Source organism: Solanum verrucosum, unplaced genomic scaffold, assembly GCF_900185275.1.
Source record: "Solanum verrucosum unplaced genomic scaffold, falcon-dt-bn FXZP01000229.1, whole genome shotgun sequence".
In the NCBI taxonomy this organism is placed as follows: domain Eukaryota; kingdom Viridiplantae; phylum Streptophyta; class Magnoliopsida; order Solanales; family Solanaceae; genus Solanum; species Solanum verrucosum.
Window position 1 is genome coordinate 3,776,596 of NW_026020011.1, and position 21,715 is coordinate 3,798,310.

Below are 21,715 nucleotides of genomic sequence, written 5' to 3' on the forward strand. Positions count from 1 at the left end.
TAATTTATCTCCATGTACAGAAGAATAAAGAATATTTCAGAATGCATGACCTTACACGATTCCTCTGTCACGATCCGATCCGATCCAAATTCATGATACACATGGTCTGTTTTCTCTACTTTCTAGATTTGAACTCAAAACTTCTTATTAAAGATAGGATGATCCGATCCAAATTCATGATATGTATTGTGTGTTTTCTCTACTTTCTAGATTTGAACTCAAAACATATGATTAAAGATTGAAAAGAATCTCTAGTAAACCTTTCCAATAGTGCATGTCTAACCAGTCAACACACCTTTGAACAATGGGTAGCTAGGCCCAAACAGACCCATATCTACTTTACTATTATCAAAAGTCTAGGCTTATGTTCTTGTGTAACATATATATTAGCATAAAGAAGAATGAGATGGGCCCAAGTAGTTCAAACTAAGTTGAGCCCATACAAGCAATAGATTTTCTTTTAAAAAAGGAAATTTTGTAAATAGCCACTAAAATAAACTTAAGTAGGCTCTATAGCTATAGTTTGTTAATCACGATTCGTAGCTACATATCAGAGGAGGAGAAAGGCGAGCGAGATTGGGAGAGGAAGGAGAGAGGCGGGTGAGATAGGGAGAGGAAGGAGAGAGGCGGGTGAGATTGGGAGTGGAAGGAGAGAGGCAGGCGAGATTGGGAGAGGGAGGAGAGAGGCGAGCGAGAGAGGGCAGAGAGTGGAGAGAGGTGAATTGTATTTGTATTATGTTAGTGAAATATTACAAAATAACAGAATTACAAGATTACAATTGAAAATAAAAATGAAGAAATAAATCTCTTCAGGCTGAGGCGCGGATATCTCGCTCTCTTTAAGGAGATTCAAGCCCACTGCAGCAAATGTTTTCACCGGTCCAGCAGTAGTTCTTCTTGACTTGGCCCCTCCAGGATACAACAACCTTAACACAAAATATAACTCAACAACTCTGGACAAGAGTTGAGTCCAAAGCTCCACAAAAGAAACACCTCCCTTCAACTAATAAGAACTCTCTTTTTGACAAACTTTATGCACTCTATATTTTTCTTGTGTATTGTGTCTCAAACCAAATGAAGACCACCACTATTTATACTAGACGAAGTTTTCCTAGCAATGAATAGAAAGATAAATAGTGTAGTAAATAGTGAAGATAATGGTCTTAGGAGTTACATAGGTTACAAGGTATAATGGAGGATTAAAGAATGAAATAAAGTGAGGGGTAACATTCACATTGAAGATATATGCTGGCCAAAATTGTTGAACCAACGTTCTCTGGAACGTTTTTCTTGTGTCCAGCAAGTAACCTCCAATGGACCTTTTTGTAACCACCAAATAATGGCAATAATACTTATGCACAGTGATTAACCAAAGTGAGTAATTAGTCACAAATGACTACCAACGGCAGCAATGATAAGTGCCCATTAACTGCTGAAACATTCAGCATTCTTGTAACTCCAAATAAAGCAAATTAATATATTAAAATATTAATATTAAAATACTAACAAACCAACATATTATATGATATATGTAACTAGTATACATATGTATTTTTATATCTGCATAATTGTGTGTGTGTATATATATATATATATATATATATATATTGTATATAATCATATCAATTTGTATTTGTATATGTATAGTTTATTGTCATCATTTGTATGAATGTTTGTATTAACAAATACATGTGTATTTGTATTTGTATCACTAAAGAGATCTGTAAACTTGACACTTATAATTTGTATTTGTATAATGGATTGTTATCATTTGTGTTTGTATAAACGATTGTTAACAATTGTATTTGTATAAACAAGAGAGACCGGACATAATGAAGCGAGACAGTGAATGGGCTGGGAGAGGAGAGAGGCGAGGGAGAGATGACTAGAAAAGATGAGAGAGGCAAGCGAGATTCCAAAGAGAGGAAAGAGGTGAGAGAGAGGAAGAGAGGAGATATGTAAATACGATTAAATGTTAGTTGTGATGATAATTATCCACATAATTTCCCCTTAAAAAATTGGAGACAGGCTGTAAGGGGAATTACAAGGTGGGAAATTGAACCATGATCAACAAGGTGAAAGTTCAGGTAGATAATCAATTAAACTACAATAATTCCCTACAAGCAAGTAGCAATTGATTTATGAAAGTATCTTATTTTTGTTGAGTTAAGATTTTGTTCGTGTTCTCAGAATTTGAATAAATTTAGCCTTGAGATCATGATCTAATATTTCTCAAAAAAATTCTAATAAGATTCTAAGTTTACTTAAAAGAAATTTATAGGTTGTAGTTTAAAAATTCAGAAATTGCACAAAAAAGAAATAGGTTTATTTACTAAAACCAGAGGCGTATTCAGGATTTTGAGGTGATGGGTGCACTATTACAAAAAAGTGAATCTAAGATATAAATTTGATCGATTTAACATTTAGGTTCTTATCACTAAAAATAATTAAAATTTTAAAATTATAAGTCCAAAGTTATTTTTACCTATCCAAACCACTTAGAGAGACATTGCCCAATTTTAAAAAGAAAAATAAAACAAGATAACTAAAAGATTCAAATTTCTAACCTCACTTAGAGAGGTGCACCCAACATAATCGCACTGTATAATTCTTCAAGTGTGGGTTCACATATCTGTTGACATCCAATTTTGGACCTCCACAATATAAATTAATCATTTCGAGCTTCTTCAATTTTAAACGATTTAAAATAATTAGTTTTATAAAATTTCAAAAAAATAAATAAATAATAATAATAATAATAATAATATAGCTTGCAAGTTATTTTAACTAGTTTTGTCACATTTTATAATTTTTAGATAATATATATGTTGTTTTACATAATTATGTATATAATTATTATATTTTATGATTATTAGAAAATCGTCTCAAAAAAAAAAAAATTATATTTTTAATATTAGGGATGGTTATAATTTTGAATTAATGAGTTTTATGAAATTCAAAATACTTTCAAGCTATGTTCAAAGTAATTTTATCATTTTTTAATAATAAATATGTATATTTTTTTATTTTTTTTTTGCAATCACTTTATTTTATAAATATTTGAAAATCATCACAAAAGATTTTACATGTTGGTTAAATATTTTATTAATTTACTTTAAAATTATAGTTATAATTTTGAGCTAATTAGTTTATAATTAAGTTAATTATTTTATTTTGTTAAGATTAAGAAGCTCATTAATCAATTTATATTAATTCGTCTTAATTAGCTTTTAGCCAAATCACCAAGTAAACTCAATTTGGCTAAATCCTTAATTCAATAGCTATAATTACAATCAATTAGGCCAATTCTCAAATCGAGTCTAACCATTTATTTAATTTTAATTCCCTTTTTGCCTCCCTTCAAACTCATTTGTAAAATCAATTTTTGGGCCTTTCATTTTGAATTGCCAGACCCATCAGCCCATCTGTCCAATTTCCAATTCAACAAAAACATTCCCAGCCCACAATACAGCACCTGATCCAACTCCTAAATGACCCGACCCAGCCCAAAACTCTGTCCACAAAAGAAACCCAGCCTTAACAGCAGCAGTTCCAAATGACAAAGCAGCAGCAACATCAAAACAACGAGCAAATGGCGTGAACATGGCGTCAAAATACACGGCAACTCGAACAGTAGCATCAACGGCACCAAACGGAGTCAAATCACGCAGCGGAGTTCACGGAACCAGCAACTTTCCGCGTTTCCCTTCTCTGCTCTCACCAACTCGTTCCAGCCCTGCCAGTTGCGTCCAATCGACCTTGTGGCTACAAGATAGCGCCACGTCGAGCGCAAGGGCGGTGGGTTTGATCACAGCCGCCCACCTTTATCTTTTCATCCGGATTTCGAGGGATTTCGTTTGAAATCTTGTGCAAACAGGAGTCCTTTGGCCTTTGGGAAAAGAATTTGAATTGAAGATTGGATGAGAATTTCCTTTTTCGGCCCTTGCCCTTGTCCAATTTTTATCCCCAAGTCCCCCCCAAAAAGGAACCGGAGGATTTCCTCTCTATAAATGTCGCTTCTTATTCATTGTAGGAGGAGGGGGAATTTATTTTTTTTTTGAACAAGGATTGGAAGAAAAGAGAAAAGAGATAGGAGTCAACTAGTATAGGATCAAAAAATACTACAAAGAGTATTTAGTTTCAGCTTCCCTCTTAAAAACGTGACTCTCCCGTTGCTGTCGGAACTCTCAAAGTGTGGGTGTGGTGGTGGAAGCTCTCTCACGGCTAGCTCGTCATCCCTGCTCGCTGCTCCGAAAGAGGTAAAATCTTTTCCAAGCTTTGTTTTGTTCAATTCCTAGTTACTCTAAGTTTCTGTCTAGATGTTCCTGCTTATGTTTTAGTTGTTGTATGTTAACATTATTTATATTAATAATGATAGAAGTTCTCACTATTTTGCCTGAAGTTTGACTACTATTTTTCTACTGGAATATTGTAGAACTCTCAGCTCTTTTCTCTAGTTTCCAATTAATTTTCTTCTGTTGCCTAAAGGTTGATGTTTCTAGTTTCTACGTCCATTTGTTTATATCTATAACTGATTTCATGCTTATATGAAGTTGGTTTATTTGCTTTTGGATATTGATAAAAGTTGAGGTTCTTGGTTTACTTTTGTCCATTGTCTCATCTTTTGATCTCGATTGTGCTTGGAATATGGATATAGTTGTTGGTAGGCTGTTTGTTGGCTGTAGCATATTTTTTTCGTCTTAGTCTTTTTCCCGTCGTCGTAAATTTGCAATAATGTGTAATGAGATTTGATGTTAGATGTCGTTTCCTTCGTTCTTCCACCTCGAGTTGGAAGATTGAAACAACGCATCAATATTGCGAGTTCATTTGGCACTTCATATTTGCCGTTATGAATCTGGGGTCGATTATTTCAACCATGTCAATCTCCTTTCGTGTTTCGCTTAGTTGAAGTTCATCTTCCCCTATCCATCTTGTAAATTTGATTTGGGAATGTTGACTTCTGCTTATATTTAAGCTCATATGGGACGCGTAAGTCAAGTTTTCAATTTGGTGTATGCCTGAGCCTTCTTTTGGTTCATCGAGGTATATTCCTATATGTCGAGATTTTCAGTGAATACGTATATTTATGGGATCAAAATAGAGGATGTTGGGTCAGTCTGGTTCTCTTAAGATCAGCTTTTCCTTATATTTGTCCTTTAGCATGTCTCTCCTGCTTTGTTCTTATTTATTTTTGCTGGTAATCCTCGTGTCATGTAGGCTTTGCCTTTCGATTTCCGAAATTTAAATGTCAAAGATTAAGAGGTCATCGGCTTTTATTTCAACATATTGAAGCACTGTATATTTGCGTTTATTTATTTGACAGCTACTAATTTGCCTTTGCCGTGCCTAAGTTGGTCTCTTATATGTTTGGCATAGAATTTCTTACAGTGGTCACTTCTTAAATTGGAAACTTGTCCAAATAAAAAATGACCAAATGAAACATGATTTCTGCCTAGTATATAACACGCCCTCTACCTCTTTTGTGTGGTGAATTTTATTGTTTAACAATCATTTGTTCATTGAATAAGTTGCCCTTGTTGGACCCATTTTTTACTCCCTTAGGACTTCACTGTTATGCCCATGCCTGTGTGCATATTTTTCTTAGAACTTCCTTATACTTCAGCTCTCAATAATGTGGCTTTAAATTCATTTGCTCCATGTCATGTGGTGAATTTGGTAATATATTGTTTCAGATTGCATGGGCTACGTTATTTAATTAAATTGTGTCTTATTTGCTCTTTTCTTCTTCGCCTCAAAAGCTAATCATTATTTTTTTTTTGTTGCATGTGAAACTCCTTCCGAGTCCTCACGGACTTTATTTTCTCTCCTTGCATTTTCTTGTTGAGCCACGAAGGCTCAAACCCTTCCCTTCGAGTCAGCCGCCTTTGAAACTGACGGACAGATTGAATGCACTTAAAAGGGAGCTGGAAATTGAACTTTCAGGTCTTAAAAACCAAAAGAAGGCAGTATACATGACCTATACAGCTGTATACACAAGTATACACGGAAAAAAACAGCGATATACGGCTCAAAAACGCAAAAATATAGGGCCAACGCGAAATACAGGTGTTCGGAAGCAAGAGATACACGAAAAGAACCTATACACATGCCGATATACACTGATATACATCAGCTGTATACCAAAAACGGGAATTGTGTTAAACTCCAAAAAAGTAGCGAATTTGGCCCAAGAAAGGCTCAAATTCAATTTCTCCCTTACTCTTTCATTATTTAATTGCGATTACTTATTATTTGTTGTTTAACTCTAACTTTAGAATTTTTAATTAACTTAGTTGAATTCCCCAAAAGACAAACTATTTCTCTGTGTTGTTTTATTTCTAACAAATCTCATTTTATCGACTCTTGCATTATCATTTATAATCTTTAGTCAACTTTTTTTTTTATTTAGTTTAAAATAAGTTTTTTTTTTCATAAACCAAAAAAAAAATGACTCAAATAGAAACCAACTAATTTAGTTTCGTTAAAATTCTTATTACATGTCTCTAATTCAAATATTTCAATTAAGGTCCCATTTTTCTTAAAAAATAAGATCGCTCTTTGTTTAACTACTTTCTCAAAGTTAATCTAATAGTGTAAATTATTATCATAAATACTTACTTAGTCATTTTTTTCAAAAAAGTTAGTCAAAACTTTTACTTTTCAAGTAATTAAAAATGATTTTCATGTTTTAATGTGTTAAATTGGTTTAATTTATTAAATAAATTCTAATCATTCTAGTTTTATTAATTTTCTAATCATTTGCACCTTAATTCAAATATTTTCATCTTAGGTCCCTCTTTCTAAAAAGATAGAATAAAAATGGTTCATTTCTTAATTATTTTCTCGAACTTAATCGAATAGTGTAAATTATTATATATTCTCTATGTTAAATTATTCTATTTTTTCTAAAAAATAGTCAAATATATTTTAGTCAAGTCGCAGGTCAACCGCATGTTAGCAGACACTTCGAATGCTTAAACCCTTCTCGAAGTGTAAATTGAACCCCGAACCCTCTTTGGTATTTTCAAATGATTTTTTCTGTTTAAATCTTTGAAAATTATAAGTTTTCTTAATTTCTTTAAAAAATTAAGTGGCGACTCTTTCTAAGTATTTCTCAAATTGTTTTATACTTGGAACATTTCAAAAGGTGATTTTTCTAGAGATAGTCAAATTACGGCACAACAATATCTATATTTAAATATTTTTTTAAAATATAACATTACTATATATGATTTCAGGAGGGGAGCATGGATTCACGTGAACCCGATGACCCCTTCCTGGATACGCCTCTGACTAAAACTATCCAAAAATAAAAGGATAACCAACGAAAATTTATATACAAACAATATAAGCAATTTTGATGATAATTTTGGCCCATAAATTAAATAATAAAATATTGTAAAAATCTACAAAATATAGTGCGATTATAAGGTTCTTTAAACTATACTTATTCTCAGTATATTTTGATTTCACATACATATCTTTGGAATAATATCATAAAACCCAAATTTAACTTTTCATACAATCTTTTACCATATATTTTATTTATACAAAAAACGTTACGACTATTTTACCTTTTTTTTTTAATGAGCAGCCGGACAGCAAATGGGGCATATAGAAGTAGGTCAAGGAAAGAGGCAAAGTTACATCAAAATGATGATACGCTCTCCTTCCATTTTTAATTGTCATATTGCGTTTTTTAAAAGTCAATTTGACTGATTTTCAAATTTAAATTAGATTACATTAATTCAATATTTTAAACAAAAAAGTTAGATATTCAAAAACTATACAAAAAGTACTATAAATTGTATTTTTTTACATATCAATATGATTAAAAAAATACATCATAAAATGTTAATCAAAGCTCATATAGTTTAATTCTAAAAAAAAATCATAACAATTAAAAGTAATAAAGGAAGAGAAAGCTTCAATATATGCACGACACAAGTTGGTTGTTTTCTCACCCACCAAATTGCACAATTATCCATTAATAGATGTGAAAAGTCTTGAATGATAAATACAAACACTTTAATTACTTTTTTCGTTTTAATTTGTTGGTCCTTTTCTAACTTAATACTTAGTTTAAGAAAGTAGAGAAAACATAATAGTTAATAGCAATAACATACAAAATCAAATTAATATAGTATTACAAGTGGAGTCTGGAGAAGATAGTATGTATGTATGTAACTTTATCTTTTTCTCATAAAAAATATATCGCTAATTTAAGAGATTGTTTTTGATAGATTCGTGATTCAAATAAAGCATATCGTTAATAGTTAACGATAAAGATCTTGTATATAATATAATATTAAATTTACGTCGACATTAATAATACTAGGCCTTGCTAAAAAAAAAGGAAATTAACTAAGGGTTCGGCAGCCAATGGAGCAGTATTAATCGGATATATTTCTATAGTTTAAAATCTTTTTGGAATAAAACAGAAATATATTTGAACTATGTTAAAATTGTCGATTAAAAATCTAAGGGATATGATGGTCTTTATTTATTTTAAAATAATAATAATAATAATTAAGGTTAGGAGAAGATGAAATAAGGGAGGAGATTACGTGAAGGTGGGAAATTGAACTTTACTAAAAAGAAAAAAGATCAGATAGTCAACTAATTGAACTACTAAGATTCTCTCGTATGAGAAACTGAAGGTTCTATCCAGGGGCGGTGATGAAGTTAGAAGTACCACCCTTGGTCGAAAAATTACACTATTTATATATATAATCATTTTCTTTGAATTATGTGTGTATACATAACGATGAATTACCTCCTGAGCATAAGTCAAAAACTTGGTTAAGTGGTAAAGAAGGTTCAAAATTTTGCAAGATGATCCCGTTATAATTAAATAGTTGTTAAAGAAGGAAATATACCATTTTTAAAGCAAATAAAAAAACAAGACAAATAAATTAAAATAGAGAAAGTATATATTAAGTCATTTAAGATATGAGTACTAAAAGCTTAACCATAATACCATAGTTTTGAATTTTCCAAAAGTGTGTTTTAAAATAAACATTGACTTTATTAGTTGGTGAAAATAATTCCAAAAAAAAAAAAGAACAGTACCCCATAACACTTTTACATTTATATAAATAGAATCTTTTAGTTACTTTTAATATATTATACCTAATAGAATTTATGTTGAATCATCACTTTATAGGGTATTAGGATTTGAGTTTCTCTTTTAGACAAGTGTATTTTAACTAATTAATCAATTTGTAAATGTTTGAGTAGATCCTAAAGAAATATCATTTTCTCATCAATTTATTTTAAATCAAGATTTTTTTCACTCAATTTTACCCCAATTTGCTAAAGGAATAATTCCATTTTTTCACTTTGAATTGGAAAAAACTTACGTACTTGCTTATTTTTCATCAAGGATTAGATTTAGTAACTAAAACTCTATGAAAAACAGTTTCTTTACCTCATAAAGATACAAATAAAATTTGTGTATATACTACTCGAAATCTCACTTGTAGAACTGCATTGATTATCGAACCTAACTCATATTTCTCAATCCAATGCACTATATATGCATTTGAAAAAGAGCCAATTTAATTAGACAACCAATATAAGAAGAATTCATCCATGAAAGTGAAAAGTCAGCATTATTTTCAGCCACTTGCTGCTGCTGTTGTAGTTTCAAAGTAAATGTCCAAAGGGAAACAAAATTTCTTCACCAATCAGCATCAAGCACACAGACTGGAGGACCAAACCTTCGTTTGGTAACCATCAACATAGGTTGTGTAGTGAATAGATATACTTCGATTTAATCAGAGATCTCGAATTTGAATTTTGGATATAAAAAATATCATTAATAGAAAGCATTTTCCTTAATGAGCTCTACACAAGGTGAATTCAGATTAATTGAATTCGAATGTTGATATTAGATATCGAATAAAATATATACACATATATATTTGTTATGTGAGATAAGAATAATAATCTAGAAATTATTTTATCTTGCGTTTGAATATGGATATTAATTGATTGTAAAATTATTTTATCTTGTCATTTATATTAAAGTTTTGGAATTAGCTACCATTTTCTATCTCATCCTCATACCAAACTGCATTAACCTAAACAACATTTATGGAACTAAATAGAATAATATTTTATATGTTTCAATTTATATATGAACTTTATTTTTGCATTGAACATAAAATTTAAGAGAAAAAAAAATTATTGAAATTTATCATCTTAAAAATAAAACATAATTATAAAACAGGTCCATAAAAATTAAATAAAGAGTTAAAAATAAATGTTTTCAAATTTAAAACTAGGACCATTTTTCTTAACATACTAAAAATAAAATAAGATAACATAAACTCAATAAACTGTCAAAGCTAGTTACATTAATCAAACGGAGACAACTAATATTTCAATTTCTTTTTTCACAATACTAAATGTAACTTTGATTCAAACTCAATATATTTTTCCTAAATAAACATAAAATATATATTCTAAACTCACCAAGACACAAGATAAATTTTAAATCTAAATTTGTAAACTTCACATTCTGAATACGACTTTAGTAAGGTGGTAATTGTCTAGCGGTAGGTGCCCATATCACATCCGATGGCAACTGATTAGAACTATAACAATACTCATGATGAGTTGATTCCGGTGGCTGCCCACTATCTCCGGCGCCGGAAACCGGGGACTGACCGCCGTCGCCGTCGTCCTCCGCCGGAAACTTGTAATAAAAAGGATTATTAAACGTAGTAGCAATTAAATATACCGGCCCAGCAGCTAAAAGTGGCCCAATTACCGGCCCACCAACAACCTGACCTTGTGGCCCGGCTAATGAAATACTGAATCCATTTGAGACCCGAGAAAAATCACTTGGTATAATTGTAGCTGAAATCGAAAGAATATTGAAGCTTCCATGGAAGGTAATTGTAGAATCAGCCGGGTTAATTGAAGGCTGTTTAAGTGTAACATTAGTAACTGTACCCGACCCGTTAAGAATACATAGACCCATATTTTGATTCCCGCAAAATCGATAGATCGAATCGATAATATCAATTCCAATTGGAATTTCGAGGATGTAAGGACTCATAGTGGGTTTTCCCACGTGACCATCACGTGCTGCTGTGAAGAAATTGGGTTCGGGTTTGGGTTTGGATTTGTTTTTCGAGCCGGGTGGACGGCCACGTGGACGGCGGATGACTTCGATGGTGGCGCCGTCGTTGACGGAGGAGGACGGCGGCGCTGCGGTGGATACTGCCGTTTGATGGTGGAGCTGGAAATTTTGGATTTGATGAAGTTTAGCAAACGTATAGATATTGTTAGAGTGGTTTTTTCTTTCTTCTACATATTTTTCTTTCATTTTCTTATCAATAAAAAGTACTTATTTCTTTTTGTCTCTCTATTTATAGAAATTAAAATAGATATTATAGAGATATATAAAAAAGAAAAAAAAGAGATAGAATATAAGAAGTATAGTAGAAGAAAATTGGGTGTGGTAGTGTTTGGGTGGAGAGGGAAGAGAAAGAAAATGAACTGAAAATTACTTTCTCTATATTTATTTGTTATATATATAAGAGAAAGACTAGTGGAGGCAAAGGATTGGCTTTCATGGTCTTCTTATATAAAAAAAATTAAAACTTTATTTATAAGTGAGAAAGAAATATCCTGTTATTAAGTGCATAGGACAAGAAATAGTGCTTTTTATTTGTTAAAAACATCGATACACAATTTGCACTTCCTCCTAACATGTTTAGGCATGGTCTTAGCTTGGTTGTCTTCATAAATTGTTTGAGTAGAAAACATTATACTTTCTTTTCATTGTAAGTTTGATTGTGATTAGGGGTGATCACGGTTCGGTTTGGATCGGTTATTAGTTAAAATCAAAATCAAATCAATTTAAATTGGTTTTTAAATTTCTAAAATAAAATCAAAAAAACAACCGTTGGTTTGGTTATCGTCAATTTGGTTAGGTTTTTTCAGTTTTTTTCGGTTCGAAAGTAATAAGTTTGTTGAGGACATACGCATCTCGATAGACACAAACACTTAGTACATGAACAATTCACAAACAAGCTATTACATGAACAAAGTGATTCATCGTACCAAGTTTCAGAAACTAAAAAAACTAATTGTCAATAGTATAAAGTTGGTTCAATATTCTGGAGATCTCAACATCTTATCATAGACTTTTCAATAAAATTACACCTTAAAATATTGAGAAATTACTTCTAAAAAAAGAAAACAACCAATATTTCATAGTCAAAACTAATCAATTATCATCTTCTTTAGCTTGAGCTTTAAATTATTCAATGCTACATTTGAAAATTTTATAAAGAACAGAAAAGTGTAATCTTTAAATTAATGAATATTAAGGGATTTAGACTTAAGGTTTTAATAGTTGGGCTAAAATTTAAGTGTTGGGCTTCAGAAAATAGTAAATTAAAGACTTAAGTTAATTAAAATTTATCAAAATACTTATATTTTATTTATAAATAATTATAAAATTTATGTATATAACTTCTCGGTTCGATTTGGTTATTTCTGCGGTTAATTTTTAGTAAAATCAAAACCAAACCAAATAATATCAGTTTTTCAAAATTTAAAACCAAACCTAACCAAATCAAACCAAATATCGGTTTTTTTAATCGGTTTGGTTCGGGTTATGGTTTGATTTGGTTTTATAACCATAACCATGAACAACCCTAATTATGATTATCTGTTCTTACTTTTACTTTTTTTTTATTTAGTTTCATGTGATGTTTAATTCTTATTTGAAATTTTGTAATTCTGTAGTAAGGTTTGAAGTGATAAGCTTCTTCTTACGTACCTAAGTATCTCAATTCTCAATAGTCACTTTCACTAATCGTCGTATCTAAAGATATATCCAAAACAACATCCACTAATAATATAAAAGAATTGGATAAAAACTTATAAGTATCGAGTTTAACAAAATCGAACGAATATATGATATAAGTTTTCACAAAAGGTCTTATCACTAAATCATTATTAATTATAATACCGGTGTATCCTCACCTTTAAATTTTAATTATATGTAAAAAATTAGTATGATTTAATATAAATATTCAAGACTGTTAAATTTTTATCAAAATATATTATATTATCGGTGGATAAACCTAAATCGTTTCTAGAAGATATATGTGCAATAAAAAATGGACTTGGTTACGTTAGCTCAACTTTCCTTTCATCGCCATCTTTTTACTTCTCTTCAACTTGCTACTAAGTTTGAAAGAGAGAGATAGAAAATTGGGAATAATTAGACCAATTTTCAACCAAATGGATTGATAAAGGACAAAGACACTTTAATGTTTTTCTTTTTAAGAAAATATGTCAAATAAAATAAATATTTAAGTAAAAATGTCAAATGGCTCAATCAGAATTGTATATCAATTCAATTAATTTGTAAATGAATTAAATTAAATAGATTAATATAAACTCAATTAATAAAATAAATAAATTATTAATCCCTTTACATGTAAATAAATAAGATAAATCATAATTTTATAGGTTGATTTTAACAAACATTATATACATTTTCTCTCTCTACAACTATGCATGCATGTGTGAATATATCTTTTCCATACCCCTCTTGTTACTCATTGGGGGTCCTCATGGGTCACTTGTGTCTCAAGTACACTAACAATCATTACTTTTTAAAAAATGATGGATAAATTTTATAACTAATTGATTATTAATTCTATTTAATAATGGCTTAGTGAAGATTTTTAAAAATATCATTAGTTATATACTTATGTCGTATGATTTTGGTGATGAACTAACAATAAAGTTCATAACTAACTTTTAATTTTATTTATCGTGAATGTCATCTCCTTATAAACTCTGATGTACATTTGGCACCATATCTCAGCTTGCTTATTTTGACTATCTTCTTTTTTTTGTTTTGGTTTTAAATGTATTTATTTAACTATTTATATTATTGATGTATTAGTTAAATCAAATTCAAAATGTCAAAGATGTACGATATGGATGAGCAACCACCGTGACTTCTAACTCGTAGGACCATCTCTTATCAGCTTTAATGTTCATCTTCTTCTTTTTCTTTTAAGCATAGACGATTGCTATAATTAGCTTGTCGTTGAATATGACATAATTCAGTAATTTTAATTCCAATTTTATGTTTATAGTATACTTTAAGCTTTTTTTAGTGCATCCTCTTATATATTCATTGAAATTAACAAATAAGCAACTCTACAATTTTCTTCCTCTTCTCTTTGTCGGTATAGAGTAGTGTATTATGTTATATTTTATTTGATAAAGATCATTTTTATTATCATCTACGTATAATTGTGCTTATTGACTTTTCTAGCTAGGGCACATGTGACACCAATAAAAATTGTCTATAATTAGGTGAAGAAGCTTGCTATATTTCAAATTCAAACAATTCAAGACTTCACATCTCATTAAGTTGATTCGTATATATAATAGTTACTCGTACAAAAAGCAAACTACTTAAGTAGTATTAATAGAAATTACTTAAAATAAATGATTGTATAAAATATGTTTATTTTCCCTAATTGTTAGAATTTCACATACTCTAGCTATTGAAGGAGGTTGTGAAGCCGATCATTTCTGTCCGCTTAATTTTAATGAACAAAATTTTCTAATATTTATGCTGGTGAAAAATAACATGTACTTATTTTTATTTTTTTTGCTAGATATACGTAGGCGGACTCGACCATCCTAATTATAAAAAAACATGCTGAGGTCATTAAGAAAAAAAACATTGTAGGTAAGGATATAATTAACTTCACCAAGATAACAAGATTACGAGACCTAATTAGCTATAGTGTTGTTTAGACTATATACTTATATTGAGGGGCAGATTTATAGAGATAATTTAGGGTACGTGAATTTATGGTCTCCATAGAATTAAGTATTTTATGTATATATTTTTTAAAATTAATGTAATATAATCTATCTGACACCTCTAAGATAAAAAGGCCAAATTGTTCACTTAATTAAAATTGAGTTATTAATTTAGAGGACCAAAGATCAGTTCCCACTAAATACAAATTTTCTCCTTCTTTTTTTAATAAATATATTCATATTCTAGAAATTTTAGATTCGCCACTACAGTTCCGCTTCTCTGAAATAAGAAAAAGAGGCAAAAATAAAAAGAGAGGTATATGCCTATATATTCAAAAGTTGCAATGATCAAATCTTACGCGTTAACGTAAATGATTATTTGTCGGCAAAGAGAAGTCAAAAGAAATGGATATATAGGAGTCGGTTTAGTAATAGTTAAACTCTTAGGGCTCGTTTGGTGTGAGGGATTAGAAATAATAATGATGGGATAAGAAAATAGTGATGGGATAAAAAAAAAATTATGTTGTTTGGTTGGCAAGTCCGGGATAACTTATCCCGGGATTAATAATTAGTACCGGGATAAGTTATCCCTCCCCATGGGTGGTATAGTAATCCCGGGATAACTTATCCCGAGATAGAATAGGTAAATGACAAATATGTCCCTTTAAATCCTTTTTATATATCATTTTTTACATTTATGTATATTTACATTTTTTTTAATACCATGTATAATAATATTTACTACTCCTTATTTTTATGATAATTATACATATTTTTCTATTAAAAATTATTCTATATAAATATAATTTTTATTTATGAATTTATTTGACTAATTCTTATGTTTATTTTATTTTGATTTCTCATAAATTTTCTTCTTTTTAATAAACTTAAGAGGCAAGTTCTATTTTTAAGCTAAATAAGAAAAAAGTTATATTTTTAAATACACATGGTACTTTCATGGGAATACATAAACAAAAATATTTAAGTTAAAAAAAATAAAAGTTTTATTTTAAAAAATGAATAACTAAAGCTCACAAAGAAAAATTTAAAAAGTTTAAATAAAGTGAAGGGTAATTTTGTAAACAAACAACTTGTTCTTAAAATTTATCAATATATATTATTTTGAATATAACAAACCAAACACTCAATAAGAAATAATCCCAGGACAACTTATCCCATCATAACTAATCCCAACATAAGTTATCCCAACATAACTTATCCCATCATAACTCATATTCAAACCAAACGACCCCTTACTTTGTAGTCGACCTATTATTATTCTGTTTGTCTTCATTTATGTGAGAAAAAAATTGGAAATTAAGAATTTAAAATTAAATTATTATATTAGAATATATTATTCATTTAAAGATTGAATAAAAAGAAGGGGAAAAAGACAAATATTCCCCTGAACTATCGTAAATGGTATGCAGATACCCTCTGTCATACTTTTGAGATATTGATATCCCTGCCATCTAGAAACTAGAGCACATATGCAGGGGCGGCTGTTGCTTAGAAAAATTAAGGCGCATGCCTTAGGCCCCCAATTTTGGGAGGCCTCAAATTTTTACCAAGAACAAATTATGTGTTTTTATTTTTATAAAAATAATAATTATTTATAATAAAAGGTGTATATATATATATATATATATATATATATATATATATATATATATATTATTTTATTTCATTCTCCTTAACTCCACTCAAATAGAAGAAATCAAGAAAACGTTGTTTTGTCTTATTACATTTCTAAAACTCCTTTTTCACTCTTTTTCTACAAATCTTTGATAAGTTAAAGTAATACTCTATCAGAAATCTGAATCATTAGTCGAACAATGTTGAACAAAGTGAATCGCAATTTTTTTTTACTTAAATTTTCAATCAAAGTTAGGTATATCAAGTTATCAACGTCTTGAATCAGATTCTACGATTCTAACTCTTATTTTGCTTAAAGTTTGTCAACTTATTCCTTAGAGCATTGAATTGATAAAATCTTACCTAAAATTAATTTTAAAAAATTTAAAAAGTACTCAAATAAATCATCTATTAAAAAGTTGAAGTAATAATATGCATCCAAACAATTAGAAAAATAATTTTTAAATAAATATGTATGAAAGTTTTTAGGCCTCAAATAAAATTTCGCTTTAGGCCCCGAGTTACGTTGAGCTGCCCCTGCATATATGCCCTTTATACTAACGGACCTACACGTGTCATAATCTTATCCATATACATGATATTTATTAAATATCGGATCGACAGATAAGATTGCTCCACATGTCACTATTTAGTCTTCCGTTAGAGTGAAGGGCATATATGCTCTAGTTTTTGGACGGCAAGGGCACCAATGTCCCAAAGTTATGACGGAGGGTATCTGCATGTCATTTACGATAGTTCGAGGATATATTTATTTTTTTTCCCTAAAAAGAATTGTCGCGATTTAAATGATAGCGGGATAGTGGAGTAAACGTTTATATAATAAAGTACCATTTTAAGCAAAATTATAAATTATTCTTTCGGATAGTTTTTGGTATAATGATTACTTATATATTGTTTAATTTTATAAATAAAATATTAAATTATCATCTGACGTTTGTAATAACTAACAAAATTTTAGCCGTGCTCTAAAGTTTAATGTTTTCTTATTAGATTCTTTTTTAAAAAAGTCTTTAGACTGTGATCTAAAAAATTTATACGTTGCAAGAAGAAAACAAAAAGATTGATTTACAAAATAATTATTCCAAAACTGGTGATAATTTTACTGATTCATGGGAACCTAAAATAATACTCAAATCCCATTTAAGAGCAAAAAATGATGTACATGAATCTAGGTTGGGCTACAAAATTGGGCCAACCACTTTTGTCATTGAAGGCCCAGAAAATACAATAATTTGAGTGATCGAAGGTTCTTGGAGCCCAGACTAAATTAGGATGGCGCACTGCAGGGCCTAATCGATGGTGACACTCCCAAAAGAATTTTCTCCAACATGAGTTGTATGTCAAATTCTTTTGAATTTTTACAAAGCGAAATCAAAAGTTCAAAACGTTATGCTAGTGTAAATTGCCCCTTAAGATGCCATCAAATTTGTAGAGGAAAGGCTCAAAATAGTCCCTCATCTTTGGGTTAAGGCTCAAAGTCATCCTTGAGTTTTTACATGGAGCACTAATAATCCCTCATGTTTGCAATATTGGTGCACTTTTGGTCCTCCTCCAAAATTTTGCCTATTTTCTAACATTGATTTTATCCATAACTTATGCATGATATGTTCAATCGTCATTTTATATATTTTAGTAAAAATAATAACTCCATATGAGAGAATGTGAGAAGAAAAACATCTTGTTTTGTTAAGTAGAAATTGTATTGCAGTTAAAGTCGAGAGGTTCATCACGATAATTTCACGTGCAATAGTACAAATTTTTTCTTTTCTTCCAACGTCATATGTTAAAATGTTCTTAGTTTAGCTGCAGTAATATTTCTATTGAACAAAACAATGTGTTCTTCTTATCACATTCTCTCACATAGAGTTATTATTTCTACTAAATATATAAAAAGACGATTGGACATTCCTTACATAAAATTGTGGATAAAATTAATGTTAGAAAATAGGCAAACTTTTTGAGGAGGACCAAAAGTGCACCAATATTGCAAACATGAGGAACTATTAGTGTTCCATGTGATAACTCAAGAATGACTTTGAACCTTAACCCAAAAATGAGGGACTATTTTGAATCTTTCCTCAAATTTGTACGTCAAATTCAAGAATGAATATAGGTCACAAATTTCAAAAAGCTAAAAAAAAGAGTCAAAAATATAATTCCTACTTATCAAACCATTAGGTGGTGCTACTAAAAATGGCTAATTTGTATTTGATGGTCAGTCCCTATCAATCCTAGTACTTCCATGTGCACTCATTTGGTGCAAAACTGATAAAGATGTCAATAAGTCCATATGCATGAATGATTGAACCATAAGCTAATTTTTATATTAACTATATTACGTGCGCGTGGAAAAATACTTCAAAAAATTTTCATCTTTGATTGAAAGTTTGAAATTCACATTCTATCTTGATACTCTCCTTTTTCCTCTTGATTTGTTTAGCCGACACAAATCAAGTTAGTAAGTTTTGAATATCTAATGCAAAACAAAAAAAGATTGAGGATTAATATTTTTGAAAGGATTTAAGTTATATACATAGGTACATTAATAGTGAATCATTCATTCTTTGATGTATATTGCTAATCAAAGATAAGAAATAAAGTTATTTGTAAATACTTTAAATTAACCTAATGTTGTGAATATATTTTAAAAATATCATTGATACGTATAACTTAGAACTCTTTTTTAGAAAAAATAGATGTGGTCAATTTTAACTTTTTGCCATTTTGTCCTTATCATGTTCTTGTCCTAATCCTAGCTGATAAAATAGAAATGAAAATATTAAACCCCACCTAGCCGCAAATATTTTAGGAAAAAACTCCTTTTAATTTGGAATGACATTAATTAATTGTCATATTATTCTTGCTATTTGTCCTAAGATATTTATATGAGAGTCAATTCCAATTAATCACTAGTAATTTTCCTAATGTGAGATAAAATTCTAATTGTAGCTTAGGTACATGAATCTCAATTGTAGACTTTTACTTTAAGATTTAATTTGGTGTGAAACATTTTATAATTAATATAAAATAAATACAAAGTCTCTCTCTTTCCACCCTCTTTCTTTTTTAACTCAAACTCCGTTTTAAACATGTGAAAAAGGTAAAATGTTAACTAAATAAAGATTTTATTAAGTCAAATAGGTGGGCTTAGCTAATTTGTATATTCTCTTCTATCATTTCATAAAATAGGTTTTTTTTCTTGTTAGACAAAACTAACATATTCAATATAATTTCAATGGAGTCTAAATATATATGATGCACAGTTATACACAAAACTTACTTTTACCTCATAGAGGTAGAAAAATTGTTTCAGTCCCTCAACGGAATAGTAACTCATACCAAAATAATATATAGCAAACAAAGTTAATAACATATACAAACACAAATGTATTACATATATGGCAAACAAAATTAATTACATATATAGCATTCACTCCCTCTCCCCTAATAAAATTACCAAAATAATATAATTAGCGAAGCAAAGAAGAACATGTAATTAACACATGGGAGAGATTAACCCTAATCAAAGGTAACAAAATAAAGTTGTTGTAAACCTAAATTTATATTGGACCAATTCTCCAACTGCCTTTATAGAATTGTCTTTGTCCATTAATGTGCTTTTAACCAATCTAACAATTAGATACATTTATTTATTATTTATTATTTATTATTTATTATAGACAAACATGCAACATTTTCAAAAAGTTGTGGCTAACAACAACTATAGGTGTCTAGTTTAAATTGTACTAAGCAATTTCAACTTTTCTATCCTAACAGTTGTGGTGATGGTGGAAATGTGAATAAATAATTCGAATCGAATTTTTTTAATTAATTTATTAATAATGGTTTATATATTAGTGTAGCATTTTTTGTCATGGTTTTGATTTTTTTTTTATTATTGAGTTATCGACTTTTAATATTTTAAGGTTTTTGGATTAACCGATAATCCTATAGTAAGTTAAATAATTATATTTATGCCATTTGGTATATAAATTCTTGACTTAGAGTTCTGTTTCATACTTTTATTTCTGACGGTCTCAAACTCTCAATTTTCTACAATGTGACAGTGTTTTCTTTTAAGCAAGACGCAATATGTCAACTCATGTGTATGGTACTATGGTTCATTTGTGTTTTTTTTTTAATGTCAAATCTTAATGTTTAAATTGATAACCAAATCGATAATGATCAATAACCAATAAATCAATATCTTAATGGTTATATAACGGGTTCAATATCTACAAATCGATAACCGATAACCTATAACCTATAAATCAAATCGGTATACTTCGAAGTTCGAAACAGAACCGAACTAATATGCAACCCTACTGAAATGATAAGATCTCTATTATTAATTAAAGATCCAATTCAAATTTTAAAAATTGAAAAAATTCTGATAAAAAAACTCACTCTAAAAAAGTCTTAAACAACATAAATTTAAATTAATCGAGCCAATAATCTCGAATACTCAATGATTATATTGAAAAATAATATATATTATCCTCTAATAAATTAGATTCACTTCTTCTACTTTCAGGCAAACACCTAAGACACTAAACTCCACAAGTCCATAACTATTGGATACAAAATATTTTAATTAATTAATTTTCTATAATTTATGACACTTGATATTTTACTTTAAATAATATAAAATTTAATTTTTAAACATATGAATATTTTTTTTATTTTCTTGGTAAACAAGTGGCCAAATTACTTGAACCACACACACAAGAAATTGACTAGCCACGTTATCTTAGTTTCTGGGTCCCACTGCCACCGTGGCATACCATCTGACCTGGCAGTTACTTTTTAAAATTTTGACTTATCTTATTACCAATCATACATACCCAATCAACACACAAACTTATCAAAATTCCATAATTACCCTTAGACTAAAATCTTCATGGATCGTTTGATACGCGAAATAAGCTGGAATAATAATTTATTTGATAGTATTAGATCACAAATTTATCAACATCAAATTTGACATTATTTTATTTTACCTCTGAGATGGTATATATTAGTCCAATAACTATCATTCCGAAATAATTTAATTCACAAATCAAATGATGTCATTTGATACGAAATAAGCTGGGATATTCTTGAGCTAAATTTGTGATTAGATTTATATTGTTTTTGAACATCCCATTTTATTCCAAATAAGATAAATTAGTTCAATGATTATAATCTCGAAATAATTTAATCCACGTATCGAACGACATGTAAAAGACATTTTTGCCCT

At 29.5% G+C, this 21,715-nt stretch overlaps 1 protein-coding gene across 1 annotated transcript; it reads right to left on the reverse strand.

The window, feature by feature from the left end:
• Window positions 1–10,335: 10,335 nt before the first annotated feature.
• Window positions 10,336–11,371, reverse strand: LOC125820272 (AT-hook motif nuclear-localized protein 17-like). Its single transcript, XM_049499706.1, has one exon. It carries the CDS (start codon window positions 11,336–11,338, stop codon window positions 10,538–10,540), a length of 801 nt encoding a protein of 266 aa, XP_049355663.1. The 5' UTR covers window positions 11,339–11,371; the 3' UTR covers window positions 10,336–10,537.
• Window positions 11,372–21,715: the final 10,344 nt, after the last annotated feature.

Coding starts and splice junctions, on each gene's coding strand:
- LOC125820272 (XM_049499706.1), bottom strand. CDS start 11,338: ATGAAAGAAAAATATGTAGAAGAAAGAAAAAACCACTCTAACAATATC.